This window comes from Bombus bifarius, unplaced genomic scaffold, assembly GCF_011952205.1.
Source record: "Bombus bifarius isolate JDL3187 unplaced genomic scaffold, Bbif_JDL3187 scf7180000008008, whole genome shotgun sequence".
NCBI classification, from domain to species: domain Eukaryota; kingdom Metazoa; phylum Arthropoda; class Insecta; order Hymenoptera; family Apidae; genus Bombus; species Bombus bifarius.
In genome coordinates this window covers 2,653,951-2,677,098 of record NW_022884386.1, presented here as the reverse complement: position 1 = coordinate 2,677,098, position 23,148 = coordinate 2,653,951, and the positions used below count along the sequence as shown (strand labels likewise).

Below are 23,148 nucleotides of genomic sequence, written 5' to 3'. Positions count from 1 at the left end.
TATCCTAACAGCATGAAAATCGTAAATAGGTCAAGGAACGTAATTAAAGGCGTAAAATGTTAAAATAATCGCAGTGATTATAAATCATGTGTTTATAGAGTATAAAATAAATTGAGAGTACAGTGTCAATTAATTAATTTTGTTTACTTGAAATGAATTCGAACGAAATAGAATTTATCATGAAATGATTAACATGGAAATGTTTTTCTTCTCTTTCCAATCTGCTTCTCAATACGGATTTATTAACTGATTCTATTTGTTAAACTTACAAGGGAAATAAGAACATAAAAATCTAGAAAGTTATAATTCTCTGGTCGGAACATATTTCTAGCAATATAAAAATGTAGGAAAATAATATAAGACGTAAACAACTAAAATAAATAGAATAAGAGAAGCTACGATAAATCCACTAATATGTACTATCAGTAAAATACACGTTTTCTCCACAAAACAGAGAAGATGTCGATGAAGTACAGAGCTCGAAGAACGTAGAACTCGTACAACATGGAACTCTCAACGTTTCGTTAAGACATTCTATCCCGAAAGAGTAAGACCAAAATTGATTAACTGGCAAAGAACCTTGAAATTGGTGGTCGACAATCACGGAAATAGACGGAATAGAATTTACCAGGGAATATAATTTATCGTGCGTTTTAGTATAATTCAGTTGAAGCAACTTACCGAAGACCTGGAAGTCGGGCAACAAGGTTCGCAACTTTAAATTACTCGCGGATCCTTGGCTTCTCGCGTCCCCCTCAGGGATGAGCGAAGGATCGTTTATACATCCTGCAGGATACGCTCTCAGCTGGAATCGCTTTCGAATGACGAGCGAGTGCACGTCGTTTTATACGCATTAGGACACGTGTATCCGATAACAAAGCTAACGCGAGTGTTTATCTATACACGTCGTCGTTTCCATTTCAGTCGTTTCTCCATCGACTGACCAGATGTTAATCGCATCTGGATTGTATAGTCCAACGGTTTCAAAATGCCATGAAGCCAGATGCGCTACCATTCGTGAATATTTCGACACTTCTAAATCACAGAACCTCGTTTATATGAATTTTCTTTTAGGACCAAATCGTTCATATAACTAAACTCATATAACTGTAGTAGATAGAAGTTCGTAAATTTTGTGTTCGATATATGACAAGTCAGTGAGTTCATGTTTAAGTGAGTTAATAAAATTTCCTTTCAATGAATCTATTATTTGTAAATATACGCTAGGTGACGAAAGAATTATAACACTTATAGAAACTTTACACGAACATACTCCACTGTAATGAAATACGATTATCATGACTATATTGGCAAAATTTGAAACGAATTTGAGAATGTAGAAAATCAGTATCCAGCATGAATAATGGTCTTAAACGTACATAAAATTTATTGTCTTAAGCATCGATTAAAATTTGTTATAGTTTTTTAAACCAAAATATATAGAATATACTTTAATCTAATTTCGATTTTTGATTTTATTTCAGGCAAATATATATATAGTTAGTATATAGAATTAAAAAAGAGGATATATCTTATCACGAATTTCTGCTAAATATTTATATGTTAAGTTAAACCGATAGTAATAGTAGAGAAACGTTCTTCGATCATACTTGTCGATTAAATTGCATCTGGTACTTACGGACGATAGTGTTTGCTGTATACGATAACTATACGTTGCACAGAAGGTAGCGCTATAATATCCCAGGGAACAAACGCGGAAGGTCAGGTGTTTCTTATCGTCCTTGGTCGAAATCCTCCTCAGCAGATTGTTCGTCGTGGCGACCATTGTTGCTCTTATCATTTCCAAGGTTTCGCTGATCGGCGAAAATCGAGCACTCTATTTTCCGCACTATTGCCTTTTGTTTCCAGTAACCGGGATTCTATGAGTCCCTTAAATTCACCTGACGTGAAAATTCCCATTGGTGAACCAGTTTCGCGAGTTTCATCGACTCGTTATTGCATCTTGGTCGATTTCACCTAAGTCACGAATCCTTTCACTGTGAAATCCCTGTTCTTATGACTCCTAAATCGACGATAGATCGACTCTACGCGGATCGTTCTCGAGGGTACTCGTATGTGGTTTGCAAGTAGATTCTAGTGTTTGGGTGTCTTAATCGATTATACGTATGTGAACTAACTCGGAGTACTGGAGAGACTTTATCATCCATCGACTTCGTTATTAAATTTCATAGTAAATTTCAAAGTTTGAGATGATTTCTAGTTTATGAAAGAGCACGAAACAGAATGTGATGTTATAAAACTGATTTCACTATCCCACGTTTGTATTTTATTTTTGCAAATAAGAAATTGTTAATGCTCTTTTATTTAAGTCATATACTTCAAAGTTCCAAAGATTATAGAATTTTTCAATTGAAAATTATTTTAATACTTCGTAAGAATCACAATATTTCCTCTCCTTGTTCGATATTTAATCTTCCATTGTATTAATTTAGTTCTGATTACATAAGGATGAATAGTACTGTGTCAAGAATAAAATCGTCCAAACATTTCAAATAAATATACACTAGTAATTAAAATCTATCATTTAAATCTGAAATACATTACTAATAATTGAAATCTATTCTTTAAATCTGAAATACGTTCCAACACCCATTCATCCTTTTAAAAGATTCAAATTTTCAGCAATAATGTGCCATTAAATTTCCCGTACTGCACCGTGTAATTTACGACTGCTTGTTTTATAAAACATTCAGTCACAATGACACACTTGGTGCCACCACAATGAATCCGCCAATAACATAGCGCACTAAGAATTCTTAAAGACTTTTCCAATTTAATGCAGAGCAATTTCCATTTTCTCGATAAGTGGAATCAGTGTGAATTCTAAAAAACGAATAACATTTTTCCATGCACGTATAATAATAGTTCCAGTTGTCCAAAAATTTATTTCACAACCAATGAGATACGTGTCAAAGGCATTGTCCCCGCGATATGTTGCCTTCTGTAGGGTACGCACGAACGACAGAGTCCGTGAAAATAGTTCGTTAACGGGACAAAACAGTGAGGATGTTATTCCAGGGCGAGAAAGAGAGGCGTGTGTACGCTGTGCGTTGAAAAACGATATCGAAATCACGAGGGACTCGCGTACGTATCACGGTCGCATCGATTTGCTGGCTATAACACGGCTAACTCGAATTTACGAGCAGTTTTTACGTGCGTTTCGCCCGCCAACACCGGCCAGCTCTTAGTGAATATGAATGACGCGGAAGAACATTACACAGCGCGACAACGCGTGTCACTCTTTTAATACTCTTGGCATCTCGCGTGTCCCTTGAAATATCAAAATCATGATATGTAAACCACCTTTGTTTTTTCCAACTTATTACCTTCCCTTTTTTCATCTTCTCGTACACTTGCAATTCGTTTTAAAAGTAGAAAAAACGCAATGAAAGCGTAACGAGTAGACTGTAGACTTTTATGCATTTATGGGAAAGACCCATTAATGATTAAGCAGTGAAATAACGCGTAGTAGTTTCCGTTGTAATACAAACGTATTAATTACTCAAATCAAATGATCAAGCGACTCTCTATACATGATTTCAAAAAATAATTTAGTATAATGACATAAAATATTTCAAATTTTCTTCAACTTGGTAAAATTGTAGTACCTAGATGGAAGAAGAAATAACGACGAAAATAATATAAAATAAATTCTTCAAATCCCTTTTCACAATTACGATGTAAATTCAATGGGATTCAATAACGTGAGTATGCGAGACAAATCTCTACTTAGGTCCCGTTCTTTAATTTTATTCTATAAAAGTACAAATTTGCATGAATATCCACACTCTACTAACGAGTTTTATCGTCTCTGGAAGAATTCATTTTAACTAACGAAGATTAAGATCGCATCGTCCTTCCGTTTTCCCCTTCGCTGCATGTTGTTGTACTATTATTTACCGGAAAGTTCCTTTCGTGTAACGATACCGTGCGTACAGGTCCTGTAATTTAATCGACTCCGCGTGCGAGGAAGTTCACAGCTGTCGTAAACGGAAGAACGGCGCAGCTTTGTTGTCGTAGCTTGGGAACAAGCCGAGAACCGGTTCCATTCATACAAAGGTAGAAAGTGATTTAGATCTCGATCGCGGCGAAGGAATGGGTGTCGGCGACTTTCGAAATCGTCGAACGGCTGCCGAGAACTTCTTGAAAAGTCGCATTACCGCGCCACCCCTCTGAAACTCGAAACTAATTTGCCTGGGTCGTATCCTCGCGAGAGCTCCCGGTTCGACTGCCAGTAAACTTTCGCCCCAGGAAGACTAGGCTTGTAATGTCGTTCAGAGGTGGAATAGCGGGGAGAGGATGGCTCGAAGATGGAAACGAGGAAACATCGTTGGGGAAAACGGCAACGGAAGAAACGTGCTCGCGTTAAAAAAAACGCGCCCGGAACGAGTCAAACGACTACTTGGTACACGCACCGAGCACAACCCTGCGAAGAACGGCTATGGAAAAGGCGGTTGGTACCCGGACAAATGTAATTGCGAGGCAACCATCGGTGTCCTTGAAAGAACAGAAGCTATCTGCCTGGCGGATCTCTCTCGCTATTTTCTTTTAAGGCAATATTCCGGCAGTTAGGAGCGGAATGTTATCCGCCTTAAATAGACCTCCGTCGTCTTCTTACTGGGGTTATAGGCGCTGGAAAAAAGAATCCTCGGCAACGTAATACCATATCCAGCCTTGATATTCTACCTTCGTGCGAATTTAAGAAAATAAAAGTACTAATGCTATAGTCAGTGTACAAATATCTGGCATAAAATGGCCATCTCTCGATATTGCATAGATAATTCAAATAGATCGAACTTCGAAATGTATCCTCTGACGAAGACGGATGCGCATTTTCTCACGTTGGAACGTTCGTCCCTATAACAATATATCTTCTCGACTGTGATACACCGGACAGTTTTCCATAAATTTTCAGAGCCGAAATGTTTTGAAGAAGTAGAAATCTCCGATTTAATCTATACACGCAGAACATCGTATCGGTGATAGGATGGAAGGATCATGAAAAATCCAAGAAGATAGGAGCTCGAGGAAGCGTGATCGAGGGTAACGAAAACACGACGTTCGAATCGACTCTGTCGAAACAAACCGTACTCCAATCCTTCGATATGGCTGTTCGATTTTCTGTGCCGTAATATGTATATACACGCGTGTATATATACAATATATATTTGTAGAAAGACAGTCAGAGACAAGTATATCTGGCTGGCACACGGTTTATGTACACAGGTTCTTACAGCTACCATATGTCGATTTTTGTTCTTGCTCGTTTGAGACACCAACCAGCAACGGAGAGGCTGGTCGAGTATTCGGCCAGGCCAGCGACGTTGCTGATCTGGCACGTGTAGTTCCCGCTGTGCTTAGCGCTGACGTTATTTATCGTCAGGATGCTGGAAAACGGCGGATAGTCGCTTATCTGTATGTTGTTGCCCGTCTCGACGACGGCCGCGTTGGATCCGCCCGACGACGACGACGCCGAAGACGACACCGACGCACCGTCACCCGGCCTGACCTGTATCGGTTTGTCGTCCATCAACCACGTGATGTTGAACGGCTGGTCACCCTGGCTCGTGGTACACATTAGTTGTGTCCTCATCCCCTCCGTCACACCGTTCTCGAAATAAAACGGCGAGATCCGCGGTGGAACTATAAACGTGACGTGTGATAATAGTATGTACCTGCATGCGGGCACAAACCGTTCTCCTATACGCGTATCTCGACCAGAGATTACGCTCTCGTCTTCGTTTCCTATTTTTTCTTTTTTTTTTTTCTTTTCTTTTGCGGAAAGGTTAGTCAAGGGGACTGGAAGATGAGAGGAAGTTTCAGATAATAAAACAAGCGCGCCAGAGGAACAACATACGAGTACCATCAAGATCCATTTACACACAAACGTGCCATGTCCGTTTCGTGTCTAAATATTGGCCCAGTGTTTATGCGTTGATATTTATGTACTATCCAGGATCATCCAAGATGTATCCGGGATAAATATTCGACTATGAAAAATACAATCTTCGTATCAACTAATCTTCGTTTTTGTATAACATCATATACGAACGGAATACGTTCAGGCACAATTTTACAAGTTCGTGCTATGGCCGTTGCTTGACGCGGTCAGACCGAGACAGAAGGAAAATATCCGAGACTACCAAGTGTAACCGGAGGCCATTCGAACTACTGATAATAACGAATATATAGAATGAATGACGTATAAATAGATACATATGAAACGTGGATATGGCACGGTTTTGTATAAACGGACCTTTAAACGACGAGACTTCTATATATTTGAGTTTCGATAGCGAATACAGCGAAATGAAACGAAGTAAAGCGAGTCTAGTAAGGCTCGGCTACAGGTATGTTGAAAGAGTGTCGAATTACCTAGGAGAGAATGAAATGGCGAGCCGGATAATTACATCGAAAATCGTGAAACTCCGCGGGACTTCAGAGGCGGCCCGTTGAAACGGAATTAATAGCGCCGGCGCTACGCGTCCAAAACAACGGAGAGTTAATAAATCTTCTTCCCGAACGTCTGAAATTAACATTAAAATACAACTGGCGGATACAAACTGCTCGGAGTTTAATCCGTTCCCGGTGAGCGGACGGACCGTAATTAATGTTCCTCTCGGTGGCAACGACAATCCAAAAACGATTGGTAAAAAGAACCGGTGCCTGCGCAACCCTCTGTAATATCACCGTTATATTCCGCTGGCTCCGTTCCGTATAATACTCTATTCGCCCGCAATTTCCAGTATCTCGCTTCGTTTTCCCTTTTTCTTTTTTTTTTTTTTTCCTATTCCGGTGATCGAAGTCTCATCGTGAAATTGGCGCAGGAGGTCACGAAGTACGAAATTTCGCGATCACATTATTTGATCAAATCCGCACTGATCCTCCGGTAGAAGCGGTTGATACCGTGCGGCTACTCTATTTCGTTGTCTGACCAAACACGAACCTATACTACTTCGCCACAGACGAATTTCAAGTAGGTCGAGTTTGTACAAGAACTGGGCGTTTGATAACCGCGATAACTTGGAGTTTCTGCTACGTGTTTCCTGCTACGTGACCTCCGAAACGTGGACGCTGGACAGGTGCAACGGTAACCCCGGCCGAGTCCGTGAAAAATGGTGGCTCGGTCATAAATATTCGGCCAGAACCACACACACGTACCTCGTGGCTCGGAAAATGAACATTTATGAGCCGGAGTAACTGCTAATGTCGGCCAATATGTCTTTATGAGACTTTCGGCGAAACTAAGTTGAAACCAGAGGTGACTGCACGATCCTTATACCGGTGGTCTGTTTTAATGAACATTTTCATCGGGGTTTCGTTGAACCTTTGGTCTCCTCGTTGTTCGCTTTACTGGCGCGTCTTTCGCATAGATTTCATAAGTTGATTCAAGAGGCGTTAAGTCGAAATAATTCGTCGTGATCGTTTGGCTTTCTTTTCTCATTCGAGTTGATTAACGATGAGTTTACTTACCAGGACCTATAGAACGTCGAGCAGTCAATTATCGAAACGAGCGTGAAAACTAAGTAGGATGAAAAGACACGAGAGATCTTGTACATACAGTTGCCTATAAAAGTCTCCGTATATTTTAGAGAGAGGCTATTTTTGTTAAAATAAAACAGTACAAAATTTGTCCAGTATATGATTTAATTAATTAATGTTCTGTCATTAATTTATTTTAAATTTAAATTGAATAAAACGATTTATATATCACACTTAATTTTATTTTATCTATTCAAAAATATTCTTCTTGTAAGATGTACAAAGACTTTTGTCAGCGACTGTACCTTAATGAAGGATTTTAACTACTTGAATTCCACCGAATTAACAGTATATCGAATGCGTAATAATATGCCGGATCAATCTCATGCAAGATAACATTTCCCGAATTCCTAACTTACAGATCTCTCGTATCGATTTCGCCCAAATACGATTTACCACTACGGTCTCAATATAACTTGAATGATAATAATGATGATAATGATGATAGTACACAAATCATAGAGAATATCTCGAGCGAAAACATAGCATAGTCTTCATAAAAAGATACTGTTCTACTGGATAGTGATAGTGATATAATATAATGTAACTCGGTCAGAATCGGTCAAATACGTGACTGATACACGATAATACAACACAAATATCGAGAGAGCAACAAAGGTGGACGGTTCATTCGAAAACGGGACAAAAGAGCACGACTCCTACTATATGCGAATCGTGTTTTCGAAGTGTCGTTATACAACGATCCAACGTAAAAGAATACCATAGAAATTATGTATTATATAATGTATATACATTAATGTTCGTTTAAATTTCAATAGATCGAGAACCACGTTATAATTTCATGGGGTTAACCATTTTCTAAAAATCCATTAATAAGGAAAAAGGAACAATTTAGCAAAAAACAAACGACAAAGACACGATCAACTATAAATCAAAATCCGTGATGTAATTGAAGTTAGAGGGATTCTACAGTTCAATATACGAAGAAAATCGAGAATAACAAAATTCCGTTAGACGTTACATTTTCGAGAAAATTGACTTTACCGAAACTTGTCAAGAATATCCGAATTTGCTTAATTCTCAAATAAATAAGAGTATAAGTTGCAAGTGTAGAATAGAACTTTCCGATATAATACTTCGTTTTGCACAAATAGAGTTTAAATATATTTAACGAAGAACCAATCTGATACACCAATCCTCTACCTAGTTCATTCGATTCGTTCGACTTTCCAAGAAACGACATTCTTTAGATGAAGCAATTTTATTCTATACTTTTACTATATTTTCAAACTTATCTCTATACGTAGAATATACGTCTAATCGGAAATAATTAACTCCTAAAAAATATCTGCTTCGATGTAAGTTCGTTATTCCTGACTTTCGTCTTATTTTGAACCCGAATCTGCCTGATTCTTGAATCTTCTTGACATCATCTGTATCAGAACATAACTGTATTTCTGGCTTCTTCTCGGTATATCTATAGGCTACTTCTAAATTTAAATTACACTGAATTCGACCAAGTTGGAACTCGAATTACGCTAACTATGAAAAGCAATAAGGCTGGATCGTTTGAATTTAGGAGAAATCAATTATAATCGAAACGAACATTACTGTATATATGAAACGCAATATGTTCAATCAATACTGAATCAAAATTGTCTCCTGAATATGTTAATTCTGAGCGATGCAATACAAACACGCATATATTGCGCGCAAAGATTAAAACTCAGCACGGTATGGTAACTTTTACGTAGAAGCGGTCTCACGCTGTGACATCGAGCCCGATCCCGTGGCCGCCGAGCGCAAAATTAAACGAAAAATCCTAATCTGACGCCGGATTCTCGTTTAATTTCGCAGCAGCGAATTCGAAACCGGTCTGAACACGAGTTTCTGCGCGAGCATATCCCGGAGAGAAGACAGGAGAAACAGACAGACAGAGAGTTACAGAAACGGAGAAATAGTGGGGGGACAAAGTGTGTGTGTGTGTGTGTATAGTGGTGTATGCGTATACGTATGTATCCATGTATGCGTGCGTATAGTCGTGTACATAAGAGTTTGGAGCAACGAGTGGAAACTCGCCTCCGAAGCAGATTTTCAACGAGCGCTTCGATGTCACAGATCACAATTGTACGATCTACGAGGCATACACCTTCAAATCGACTGATTCAGCCCGATTATTACACACTATAGAGGAGAGAAAACAAAACGTCCGTAAACGAACATTACGTGAAACACTGGCAAGATCTGTTAACTGTACATATACAATATAGATATACATACGTATAAATATACATATATATATATGTACGTATTAAGAGTATCCGAGGGAAAAATATATATTTACATATATACATCCGAAAAAGCGTGCAATTGGGCGTGCAAAAGAGAAACAGCGTGCAAAGAGAGTCAGTAGTCACAGAGAGTGTAAAAAGACAGAGATAGATATTATACAAGAAGGATTCAAAATCGTGGGAAGTATATGAGATTGAAAATTCGCGGCACGTTCTACCAGGGACACGGGCGGTTCCACTCCGTAGACCGGCAACGACGGCCAACGAATCATCTCACCGTCTCGATTTTCACCCAGCGTCGCTACTTCTAATCTAAATTGAAATCTAATAATCCGCGACGAGACGGAGCGCGGCACGTTTCGCCACGCTCCATATCCTCCTCGCGATATTCCTTCCTAGGAATCTTTTCTCGAGCTAACCGTCACGAAAAGAGTAATAGAAAAGCGGAAGAAAAAAAAGCGAGAAGAAAAAAGAAAGGAAGGGAGAGAGAAACGGAAGAGAAATAGAACCGTCACGGACCGATAGGCGAAAGATCGTGGCAAAGCAGAAGTGGAGAACGCGAATGTTCGCCAGTTGTCACAGGTCGAACGTGCCGTTGAGCGTGCACTTTGGACTAGCATCATAGCAGAAACAGGTCGCGTCGAATGACATCGGACAGCCTCTCTGTTGTAATTTTCCGGCTCCGAGATCATCCTCGACGATCGTCAGTGTACGTGGTGCTTAAGAAACTGGACTCGCGAACGACGACAGAGGTGAATCTTAAAGAAAACCAACCAAAGATAGCGATTATGATGTTCTTTTTAAAATCAAAATATAAGCGGATATATGTAAGATCGATACACAAATTGATCGACGTCGATTGATTATCAAAAAGTATTTATTCTAGGGACCGACCGATTTTTCTAAGAGGCTCGAGCTCCAAGAGACGCGACAACCGATCGAAAATTCTTTTTTCCCACGACGCAACAGAAAATTGATCACATCGCGATGCCGTAGTCTCGAGAGCTCGCTGATTGATCGATCATACCCGACCCACTAGAACGACCGCGTTGCGCTGTTTCCTTACCAACCGATCAATCAGTTACTTTTCCAGCGCCAGCACATAATCCGCAGACCTGGAAAATTGCCAGTCTGTCTTTATTATGTTCCGTGAATCGCGTGCAGCGATCCCACAACGGCTCTGTTGCTCTGAATCGATCCACGAAATCCGTATCGTTGCACGTCACTTTCGGGATATTCCCCTTTCGCGAAAACGATCAGCATATCGGCTAGTCACTATGAATAGTCGCTAGAACTATGCATATCCAAATTGAAGCTTAGGCTTTCTCCAAGCTTTAGATTGTTGCTATAATTTTATCGCAAGATTTTATTAAAGCGATCGTTTCCCAAATAAGATCATAATGGTTACAGTAGATACGTGTTCTGAGGAATTGCCATTTTAACGGATGTGCCGGTACAATCAGATACAGTAAAATTCCGTTTATAGAAACTCGTCAAATTATAAACATGATTGGAGTTCACATAATATGAGTTTGCCGAGTCTTCCCTCTACCTATGTTCTCTCGTTCGTATAATAGGAATTCACGTCTAAACAATTGGATTAGGTCAACAGAAGTTCAGTTAATCGAACTCTGACTAAGAGTTGATTCAAACGAATGAGTTCATATAATCAGAATTCTATTGTATGTAGATTCTTGTAAAAGCATGCATTTCAATCTCCTGAAGATACATTCGTCTGAACGACAACTCGTCAGAACACATATCCATTATAACCCACAGCCTTGTTCGGTACGATCGTTTCTGGAATATATTTGAAATATTTCATCGATCCGCTGGAACCTTTTATAGTAACATAGTAAGCATTATTGCTCGCGTAGTAAATCTAACGATCTCGCGACGTATCGATGCATGCAGACACGTCGAGATCGATGCGATGCAATTGCAAATTGCCAAATTGTTGAACCGCCCAAAAGATATGGAAACGCGAAGAAAAGCAAAGAAAGTAACGAAAAAAGGAAGCGTGGCACCTCTGTCGTAGTGGGAGCGTGAACGAAGAAGTACACCAACGGTGTGCGTTTACCGTTGACGTGAAGGAGTGCAGAATGAGCGACGGTGGCAGCGCCATTGGCCACGCGACAGGTGTACGTGCCATTGTGCGCGGGTGCGATCGTGCTAATGCTCAGGGCGCTGGTAAAAGCGTCATATTGCCGGACGGTAATGGCCTTTCTCGGGGACTGTTCGGCCTGCCCGTCGGCCTTGGGGCCCCGCTTGGGCCCCTTAATCGCGTCTCCAGGACTGGCCGGGGCCTGAACGCGGCTATGGCTGGACGACGGAGTATCCTGCGACGTCCTGATCGTCTCTATTGGGACGTTATCTTTCAGCCACGTGAACGTCAGTGGCAGATCGCCAGTCACGACTACGCACTGTACGCTAGTACGGTGCCCTACGTTTAAATCGCGAGCAAAACTGAAAGGCGTGATTTTAGGTGGCACTGAAAGAACAATACAAAGACAAAGGTGGCATTCCAGTCAAAAGCGGTTCGAGGAAACGCTATAGAGAAAACCGCGTATTCTTTTATGGAATTTGTGTGTGAGTGAACAGGACAGAAGAGAGATTTTCATGGGATAGAAGATATATGAGCACACACGTCGAAAGGATGGGTTTTTAATTCTGCCCTCCTTAAGTTAACATTTCCTAGTTAACAGTTTTTTCATTGCTCGAGGCTCGTTGAAATATTTGAAGTTCTCGGTGTTTCGTTAACATTTAAGTAAATTTATATTATACAGAATGCTATGGAATAATGGTTAAATGTCTGAAACTGAACAAAGATAGAGAGAGAGAGAAAGAGAGAGAGACAAAGACGGCATAAGAAACAAAACGAAACTTCCAAAATGGTACACAGGACATTTTAATTAAGGAAGACAAAATTGTCCACCGATGCTGTCGAGTTAGTAAGATAAAAATAATATAAAAATGAATTAAGAGGTCCACAATATCAGTTGAAATAGAAAGCTTGACACTTTAGAACACTTTGTGCGACAATCGAAAATACAATTCAGTGGCAATACATCGAAAGGACGTATGTCTGGTTCATGATGAAAGCACGGCGTGGTCAAAAGCCGCTCGAGCTATGCCTGCTCTGTAATTACACTGGCGTTAATTAAATTTCCATCTGCGGGCCGTGCACATCGCTAAATTAAGGTCTTAAAATAACAGTTTTGAGGTAGCGTCAAGAAATATAATCTTTGACCATAAGACTAGACTTTATTAAAAGTTCTGTCGTCGCAAAGTGTCCTAATGCGCGACATATAAAGGAATATCGTTTAACGTTGCGATCGTCTATATAGAAACAGACAGCTTCAAAGAGATGGGTGAATACATTCACGTTGCGAACTTCACTTACAAGCACTGTTTGTCTTTCGCGGAGATAAAAGATAAAATTTACCGGCAATTTTTATCGTTAGACCTTCGAGTTTCAATCTTTGACTCGTCGCCAACTTTTTAATCCTAGCCCAACAAATTAATCCAATATCTGTACAATAGCTTGCTTAATTGGATAAAGCGAGCGATGCAGTTATTTTTTATATCGGAATCCAATGGATAGACCGTTCTATAACTTACGCAACACTCGTTTAATCCCCTCAATTAAGAATTAACTGCTAATCACAGCCCCGATATAACTCTGCAAGCCTCCATCCATATAAAAAGAAACTGACTCATAAAAGTATTTGAATATTTATTACGGTAAACTTTTATGTTCGCGTTTTATGCATTATACAAAATATTTTGAAATCTTATTAGTATCGTAGATACTAGAGACACGACTGTTATGATTATATTTAGTAAACGATTATTATACAACATGAACAGCCATCTTATGTATATGATAAGTGGTCCCCATTGAATATTGGCCGATAATTGGCTGTTTAAATATTCTTATGGTCTCTGCGAAATATGTACTTTTCTTAAATATCTAGTAATTTCTATATACGTATATTTCCAAATCTGACAGTGCTAATAAAATTTTCGAACGTTTCATATAACCACACGTAATGTATATTCATAAAAGATGTCTGCAACGTTTAAATACTTTCATGAGCCTGTGTATGTGTCACAAGCTATGTGTCGTTGCTCCCTCTAAAAAGCAAAACGCGCCGCGCAGAAATATAATCTGCTTGCTCGTTGGTATCGTTAAATCGTTTGAGTTAATCCGCGAAAATCGCGATGTTCAAACGCCCCATACACGCGCAGATAGGTATATCTCTAGGTATATACGCGCCATTTTTTACGCACCTCTTTTTCCCCCTTTTACAGCCAGCTAGCCACGATTCCTTTTAATATCGCGGAACACTCTGGCTGGGATCGGATTCGCGATAATTGTAACCCACGTAACGCACTTCTTCCCCTCGAACGGTTCAACGAATAAACCGGCGTTAGCGAGAACAAACGCGGTAATTGATATTTAACCGTAGCTGGCGCGCCGTAAAATTTTTCACCGATCGGTTTTTACTTTTCCATCGCCACTCTAACGCTCGCTCGTTCATAGCCTACCTTCATGGTTACGAACGGTGCGGGAAATCTGCGAAAAATTCGCCCTCGCCGCGGCGTGGATCGTGTTAATGAACTCGTTCTCCTCATCGATCGAACGATCCCCGTTTTTTCGTTTCAAAGATTCCCCCCACCACGGGATTCACATCGAATACCACCGTCGACAAGCTTTCGCAATTAATTCGTGGCCCGCGAGCACCATTCGAACGCCATCGCGCCGATAAATGGGACTTTTGCCGACGCTTAAACGCGCGAAATTTTCACAAAACGCAATACAATCGATCGCTTACAAGCACTCTGGTTGATTGCTTTCGAGTCGAGACGTAACTCGTTCCGCGTTTATAAGCCGCCAAGTTTAACACTCTTACGCGTTCCTCGTTGGTGCATTTACCTCTTCGATCTCGATTATGAGAATTGCCGGTAAAATTGAATTCGTTAATGTATACACGTATAAGACAACAATGTAACACTTTGTACATGGATTTTTGTATCGTTTTTGAAGTGCTTGGATGGTGAAGGGCACATCGCGCGAGAGAAACGGCGACTGAGTCACGTTAATAGAATATCGATGCTTCGACAACAGCATATTTATGTACAAGTAGCACGTGCACACGTTCTCGAATACACGGAGCGCTCGTGGTTGAAATCATAACGTTCGATCGTGTACTCGCCATGGTTTTATATCGCGATGGTTGGCGCTTTGTTTCTTCGCGAAATGTCAGGTCTGCAAATCACGGGACGTACAATTTCGTCGATTACAGGAATTTTTAATCCAAATATTATTTGAAAATAATGTAAGGAAACAACATTTACAACTTTTTACCATATAGAATACAGAATTTAAAAAAGCTGTTATACGAATAACTGAAAAATTTATTCAAAAATTGTAATTAATAAATAATTCCAAATTTGTTAACATTAGTATCAGAGGAACATGTTAAAAGAGCGACATTTCAACTAATATACCCGCAAACGTCTGAACCTTGCGACCGAGCAAGTATATGAAGTTTATTGGAAACATACGGTTTTATATATTTGGATATCGATAGATAAGGATAAATGTTTCATAAGTCACGAGATACTATAATACGGAGCGTAAAATGCGAATATCAAGGATATCTGGGACGACGCGACGCGAGTCGATATTAAACCGGTCAGCGATATTTTTCGCCTGCCAGCGTTATCTCGGCCCCAACGATAACGGAAGCGTACGTAAGGGGATTCCTTAGAGCTGGCACGCTGTTTTCCCGAGGTTGATGCACGACACGATTAAACAGTAGCGAAGCAGAGAAAGCTTTCTCGTAGAAGCGCCCCGTGTATCGCTAGAGCGCGCATGTACACGCACGTAGACCCGGCCCCGTACCCTCCGGTTAGTACGTGGCATCGTCGCGCTATGAATTTTTATGTACAAAAGTACACGTATGTAATATAATATACAGAGCAGTTAGGCGAGCGCGTGCAAGGACAGATGCTTGAGCGATGCAGTGAAGTGCTGTGCTCTTGGTGCGTGGGTTCGTTCGCGGAGTGTTGTCAAACGCACGGATATCCGTTGACGCACATAGAGAAGATAGACGAAGAAATGGAGATACAGTGACTCACAAAAATATTTAAATATATTATGCGTTTACGTTATGTTTGTTATAAATATGAAACTTTTCGAAAATTCAGTAGCAACAGTAACGAGACATGGGTATCATCGTCACATTGGCCAAACTTGAAACGAATCTAAAAATGCACGCGATGATACTATTTTTGTTAGTTTTCTAGATTTTGGTATTGGTTAATTAATTGGTAGAAGGACGTATTTTAATATGAGCATAGTCGAAATGGGGATAATGAAGTTCAAATTTATAAACTTTCTGAAAAGCTAATGATGTAACTGGTATAATATCGTATGATAATGTAATCTAATATTTTTAGTATCTTTGAAACGATCAAGAGACTGACAAAAACACGCTCTTAATCCTAAGATCAAATAATCTTATAACTTCTGTCTACAGTTTAGATATCTCTTTATACATTTTCAGATTTCTCTCAAATTTTGCTCATTTAATTCCGATAGTTGTATCTCATTGCAATACTAATGAAGTCCGAAAATGTCTCGTATACTGTGCATAATATATCTACGAAAAGTTCGTACATATGTTGAAACACTTTTGTAAGCCACTGTAAATAGAGTTAGAGATAGAAATAGAGATAGAAACAGGTAGATGGACGCATACACGCACACGTACACACCCTAGCACACATGTATATATATATATATACACACGATTGTACCGCAATCCCTGTCGTATGATAAGGAGCTATCTTAAGAAATTTTCCGGTCGAGAAACTTTTTCGACCGTCCGTTCCAGAGAGTTCGCTGTATGTGCACCACCGACTGTTCCTGCAGTCGGACGATTGTGTTTCACAGAAGCATCCTATGCACACACACGATCAGTGTGTCGTATCGTGTGCAGAGAGTTCCCTTTGATTGTCTCCTTTGCTGTAGCTAGCGTGATCATATAGCTCTGGTGGCGGTTCGGTGGAACGTAAGACGGATGAATTGACCGGCTCTGCTGTTTGTTAATCGGTTCAAACGCGATCACATTCTGTTCGAGTAAATACGAGAACAACCAACTAGTAGATAAATAATCGCATTCTCGATGACTAGAAAATCGTCCGAGTGGCAAGTTAATTAACTTTGACGCCACGAGAAACTATCGATCGATTTCGTTCATATCAATTTCCTCAAACCACTTTGGTGTTTAATCGAATTCGATACTCACTCTGCCGTTCGATTTCTTCGTTTTTCTTTGGTTACGCGAAGCTTCACGGATAGGGTTCGCGGAAACGGGAAAGCGGTTACCGATTCGAAGGATCGCTTTCAAGTACTTTCTCAAAGTATACAAAATGGTGGGCGAGTTCGAAGGGGCGCGATACGATTTCCGAGCCAGCTGCACGATTAGGAGTCGCGCGAACGATATCCCTTTCCGCTTCACCGGAACGCCAGCCAGAGCCTCAAGATCCTTTGAGGCAACTTACGGCAAGTTTCTCGAATTTTTCGAACTTCCGTCGCACTTTGCCAGCATTGGAATCATACGTACAGAGCGTTTCCTCCCCCTTCTGCGTCTCCTCGCACGAGGCAACGTCTATTAAATTGCGCGAACCGCTTCGAGTGTTTGCTCGGAATTGAATTTATCTCCTCGCGCGATCTGCTCTCGTTAAACGTTTCGGGCGCTTTCAATGAGATTGGCGACGAAGAAGATGAAGAAAACACAGCGTAGACGGCGAGAAACGCGAGAAAATCCGAAATATCGCGAATTGTGTGTATTCAATTGGGGCGTAAACGTTTGCCGGTTTATCGGCGACGCGATACAACGATTAAAAGACGATAACGTTGGTACGTTTCGAGAGATAAACCTGGTTTGCCCGCGGCTCACGGTTGTTACTGTCTTTTCGGGAATTCACGCACGGCTACGCGATAAACCCGGTGAAATCCGAAGCAATACTGGCTCGCGTTAACTAATCCCAGCCAGCGATGAACAATGGAGTACACGAAATTTCCTCCGTAAACCTAATACAGAAACATTTTGTGTGAAGGTAAATTTGGCGCCACGCATCAAACACGCCGGGATGTTATGCATACACGAATTGTAATTAATATGCGATTGCCGCCGGGGCAGAAAATTACGGAGGGGATGCCTGGGGGGAGGATGTTGTGGGAGGACAGAATATATCAAACAAAGAGATGACATAACTTTCGGTATGTCACTGCTGCGATTATTCGTTGATAATCGTTCTTTGACATCTCTAATGGTCACATATGGTACCCGGTCACGCAGAAATTGTTTATTCCCCTTCCTTTGTACCACAAATAGTTTCGTACAAATGACGATTTACTTTTGCAAATTTTTGATATCTAAGATTTGATATACACGTCGCACAGTCCATAAGTATTTGGACGTTTCCAAATTATTGGAAATGACACAAACTATATTTCAAATGAAACCCCATTACAGAATTTGAGCCACGAATTTTGTCTCGGTTAGTCGTATACAATTAGTACATATTGATGAAAATGATAATTAATATTAATTATCACAAGTAAAAGGGAAATAATTTGAGACCAATGCAAATTGATATTGCGGATATATTTGAATTAAATGACTGTGTCTGTTCGATATTGGAATTTTAGAACGATTGAAATGTGTATCCCTAACGACATTCTAAAAAATTTGTATGTGAGCGACCCAGGTGTATTCGTAATTTCGGTCTGTATCTAACAGAACGTTTGATCCTAGATATGGCTAAGGATGAAGAATTAACAGTAGAAGAAAGTTCTCCTACCGTAATATCGAAGATGTGATTAAAACATCGATATTTCGCTCCAAGCGCGACAGGAGTCCAAATATTTATGGATAGCCGTGTAATTATAAGAGAAAATAAAAAAGAAGGAGAATTTAAGAGAAGATACACATGAAAGATAATATAAATATGTTAACGTTAAAAGTCTCGACGACTACGTCCACATGTACTCCATCAAAACTCCGCAAACACGAAGCATAGACGTAGGAATGAAAATGAATGGGTGTACCGCACGTGACCAGTAGAGTTCAGATATTGAGGCAAATTAAATCGTCCTGCCTTGTGATGCCTGCAAAAGAGACCGGTATCGGAAAATATTTGCTTTCAGTTCACTCACCTAGAACGCGCACTTCGACTGAACGTTGAGAGGTGAAGTTATGCTTGTTCCTGGCGGTACACGTGTACGTGCCTTGATCGGCGGCTCGTTGCACCGTATCGATGAACAAGCTACCGTTCGCAACCCTCTGTCTCATGTTCGTAGGCAGCCTTACTCCGTCTGGTAACAACGTGATCGATCAATTTGCCTCGTAATCGCAATTGGAATTCCAAATGAATTCAAGCCAGTCCGTCGAGAATTTACTGACTCCACTTCGATTGCTCGATGTATAACGGATATATGGATGCATTTTTCAAATGAAAGATTGTATATGTGGAAAATAGGAGGACATATTAATACTCACCTTTCTCCCAAACGATCGATTCGATGGGATAACCAGCGACCGGGCATTTGATGTGAAACTGTTTCCCAGCAACCGCCGAAACCGTCGACATGGGCCTGACATATGGCAAACCTGCGATTGACAAGCAACGAAACATATATTTCGCTTCGAGCGATTCTCCCTCTGACGCGACATCGATGCTTCTCCACGTTCCCATCGAGTGTCATGAAGTATATATAAGACTCGCAATTTAAAACGTGTACCATAATACAGAGTATCTACGAGGTACAGGCACAAATCAAAATATAAAGTACAATATACCATTTAACACCTCTGATGTAATAAAAACGTAGAGTTATTAGATTTATCTAAGTTTCAACAGACTGAAAACACAGTCTTGCACTTTGGACAGTCAAACTTGTTATAAGACAGCTTTATTCGTCATTAATATGATAAAGAATGAGAAAATATCGTGTACATTCTGTTCGGCGAGAGAAGTTAGAAAGAGAACCTTTTTGGTGGACCTACGAACGCGCAGCACTTCGTGGTTGCTACTGAAAAAACCAACAAGCGTTGCACTCTGCTCAGACCAACTACTCATCAGCATGTTGCATCGCGTCAGTTTTTTCCAGTTGCGATTTCTTTTGCTTCTATTTTTTGATTCGCCCTCGTATCTACGAACAAGTTCATAAAACTTGTTTGAATGGGGAAATCTTGCGAGTTTCACAGGGTGTACAAGGTTTTCATCTTCGTCCGACAAGCGGAACGATTCGCAGCCAGCGTAAATCCGCTGATAAAACAAAAGCTACAAGGCAGTTTTTAATTAACAGAAACCACCGCTCCAAGGGTGGTGGTTAATGACAAAGGATCCCATCGAGCCGATATTCCTGGTGATCGATTCGAGCTACGCGAGTGTGAAAGATAGACGAAGAAGGAAAGAACCTAGAGAGAAAGAGAGAGAGAGAGAGTGAGAGAGAGTGAGAAAAGAATAAAGGAGGAAAGGAACAGTGAGAGAAAAAGAGAAAACATAATATTCCCCGGGGTTTCCAGTCAATTTCAATCGACACCGGCCGGCGATTCTTCTCCTTAACAGTCTTTACCCTCTCACTCTCTTTCTCTGAGCTCTTACTCCTACGGAGTACTCACCGTAAATATTGAGTTTCGCCGAGTGACTCGCCTCGCCAGCGCGGCTGCTCGCGATGCACTCGTACTCGCCCCCATCTTCGGACTTCACCGACGAGATGTTCACGTGGGATATTACGTCCCCGTACACGGTCACGTACTGGCCAATCAGGAGTCTGTCGTTTTGCGGAAGCGGAAATCCATCCAGCAGCCAGGAAATTTGCGGCGTGGGATTACCCGCGGCGCTGCATTTCAGAGAAACCGATGGACCGGTCTGCATTGTCTGTTCGATAAACCTGTAGACCAGCTGCGGCGCGATCTCTGTTAACAGACGTTATGCTCGGATTACACATACCTCGAAGCATCGAAATACCAGCGCATCGACTCACGGCTTTCCCTCTCAGCCATCCTTTTCTCGTCTTTTCACCCCCGATTTCTATCTTCTTCTCTCCAACCGTAATCTGTCTGAACGATCGTCCTACCTCGTCCCAGCCTGGTTTCCGATCGAACCTGGATTCTCCTTCGCTAATTACCACCTACTTCTGCCCCCCGCAGCTACTACCACTTCGCTAATATCCGGCTATTTATTTACCTGGTAGACTCGCTGCTCGATCTTCGCTCTACCCTCGTCGCCGGAGCCTAACTTTCGATCCTATTTGGATTAAATTCGTATCATACAGAAAGGCGAAACGCGGATTAGAATTGTACCAAGGCGATATTGGCTAGAGAATAATACTAGGATTATTTCCGATCATTTTTATCTAGTACGCAAGTGGCGGATAAAGTAGATGCGTATTAATTATTCGTAGAAACTTTGAGAGAACGGCAAGATTAGATAGTCTAGGCAAAATCAGTGCGGATTAATTACGGAACGTCTGCGCGGGAGCAAACATAAATCCCCGAAGGTAAAGAGCAAGAGGAAAAAATAGAATAGTAGAAGCTGGCAGAGGGATTTATACAATATCTTCTTACGCTTTAATATTACTCTATTAAAAAGATTCTCCATTTGCCTGTTCTACGCCAAGATAATAAATTATCTTAATTTAATGTAATTTGCGTGCAAAAATATTTCTTTCCCGTTCTTTGATTCAAATAACATTGTTTAGGATCGTGCAAAATCGCAAGGAAAATAGCGCAAGAATAGGAGGAACAGATAGAAAGTTTCGGTAGAAAATTAACAGAGTGCGTACTGACAATAATATATTATAGTTTGTCATAGTATAAAGATGAAGACGACTAGTAATCGAGAAATTTTTCAAAGATATAACATAAATTTCAACTTCCGGCTATGCACCAGCTCAAATGGATTTTTGACTCGGCCACTCACCGAAACTGGGTCACTGTTATAGCCACTATGACGCGTCGTTGTGCCGCGAGAAGAACCGCCGTTCCAACTATAACGGAAAAATCCAATATCGAAACTGTCCGAATCGGTTAACCTCCAGACTGCTCAATGTCTGCGTCGTAGATCGACAAAACATCGCGTCTGGACACACGTGGAGCGATCTCGATGCTCTTCTAACTTGACACTCGGTCATCGTATCCCTTTTCATTATGTGGATTTTAATAAGCAGCAAGATTTTGTGTTAAATAATTGGCCTGAAGATTAATGGGACCCGGAGATTAAGAGTAGCGCAACTTAACGAAGAAACATTGAAAATAACCGCGACGCGTTCGCAAGCATGCGTTCCAGTTCCAGAAGGGCTCTAAATGAACGTGCCGCCGCTCGTAACGAGCCCTGCTGGTAATGAATTCATGAACTTCATAAGCGCGAGCACGTCGACTACGAAATAACAGCCGACTTTCCTCCAACTTTTCGTATGCATACCTTGATTCTTGCACGCCTCTGCTACACGTAGTAACTTCGACGTCTCCTCCGAAGTCTACATCGTCCACGGTTCTCCGTGTTACTAAGTGTCAAAACTCTCAGAAGAAAAACATCAGCTTAGAAACTTCGCGTCCGTTTCTTGTCAATCTTCCCATCCTTCTTTTTTTCCTTTTTCTCAAGCAAGCCTGTGTCATTCGTCGTCTATCTGACGCTAAGATGTCCTTAACTTTTTTCCGGGATGTTTCGCTGACTTTTCAAGCACATATATGTATATATGTGGCGAAGATCAAAGTAAATTATACGGCTTGATAATTTTGCAACGATGTCTTATCAACGAAATTTCAAGCGCAATGACGTTTGACGCGAAGCGTCTGCAGAAAACGATGGTCGTGTTTCACCGAGGTGGCAGCGGGAAATTTGGTAATGAAAATTTGAAATCACAGCGACACGGGAACACGGCGTATAATTAAAAGACTGCCTACCCAAGGAAGCTATTAGTAAATTAACAATTACGCCTGTCCAATTAGTCCGCCTCATTATTTCGCCTTCGAAACTGGCTGCACGTACAACTTTGCGTTCCAGGCTTCCTTGAGTCTGGAATAATCTTTAAAAGCATCCTGCTTCGGGGTTGCCTGTTTACTCAGAGTCGAAAGAAACGTTCCGGCAAGCCCATCCTTTCATTATACCTTCCCCGAGTTTCGTCTTTATTATAAAATTATACGAATTAAACAAGTCAACAACTTTAATCATTTCTCGGCGATCCTTTGCACGAAAAAATGTCTTTCAGCGGAAAATTCATCAAATGTTTCCGAAATCTCGTTGGTAA

The 23,148-nt window shown here is 40.8% G+C and overlaps 1 protein-coding gene across 7 annotated transcripts in view; it reads right to left on the bottom strand.

Moving 5' to 3' along the window:
- Positions 1-23,148, bottom strand: part of LOC117206521 (Down syndrome cell adhesion molecule-like protein Dscam2) — a 163,537-nt gene that overhangs the window by 40,685 nt on the left and 99,704 nt on the right. For 5 of the 7 annotated variants that reach the window (XM_033445956.1, XM_033445953.1, XM_033445958.1 and 2 more), the window contains exons 8-11: positions 20,519-20,815; positions 19,394-19,504; positions 19,051-19,209; positions 11,896-12,306 (exon numbers count right to left, since the gene is read on the bottom strand). In XM_033445956.1, coding sequence (XP_033301847.1) covers positions 11,896-12,306; positions 19,051-19,209; positions 19,394-19,504; positions 20,519-20,815 — 978 coding nt within the window. Of the gene's footprint in view, positions 1-5,301; positions 5,665-11,895; positions 12,307-19,050; positions 19,210-19,393; positions 19,505-20,518; positions 20,816-23,148 lie in introns of all 7 variants that reach the window. The other 2 variants (XM_033445954.1, XM_033445957.1) reach the window with 2 other exon arrangements.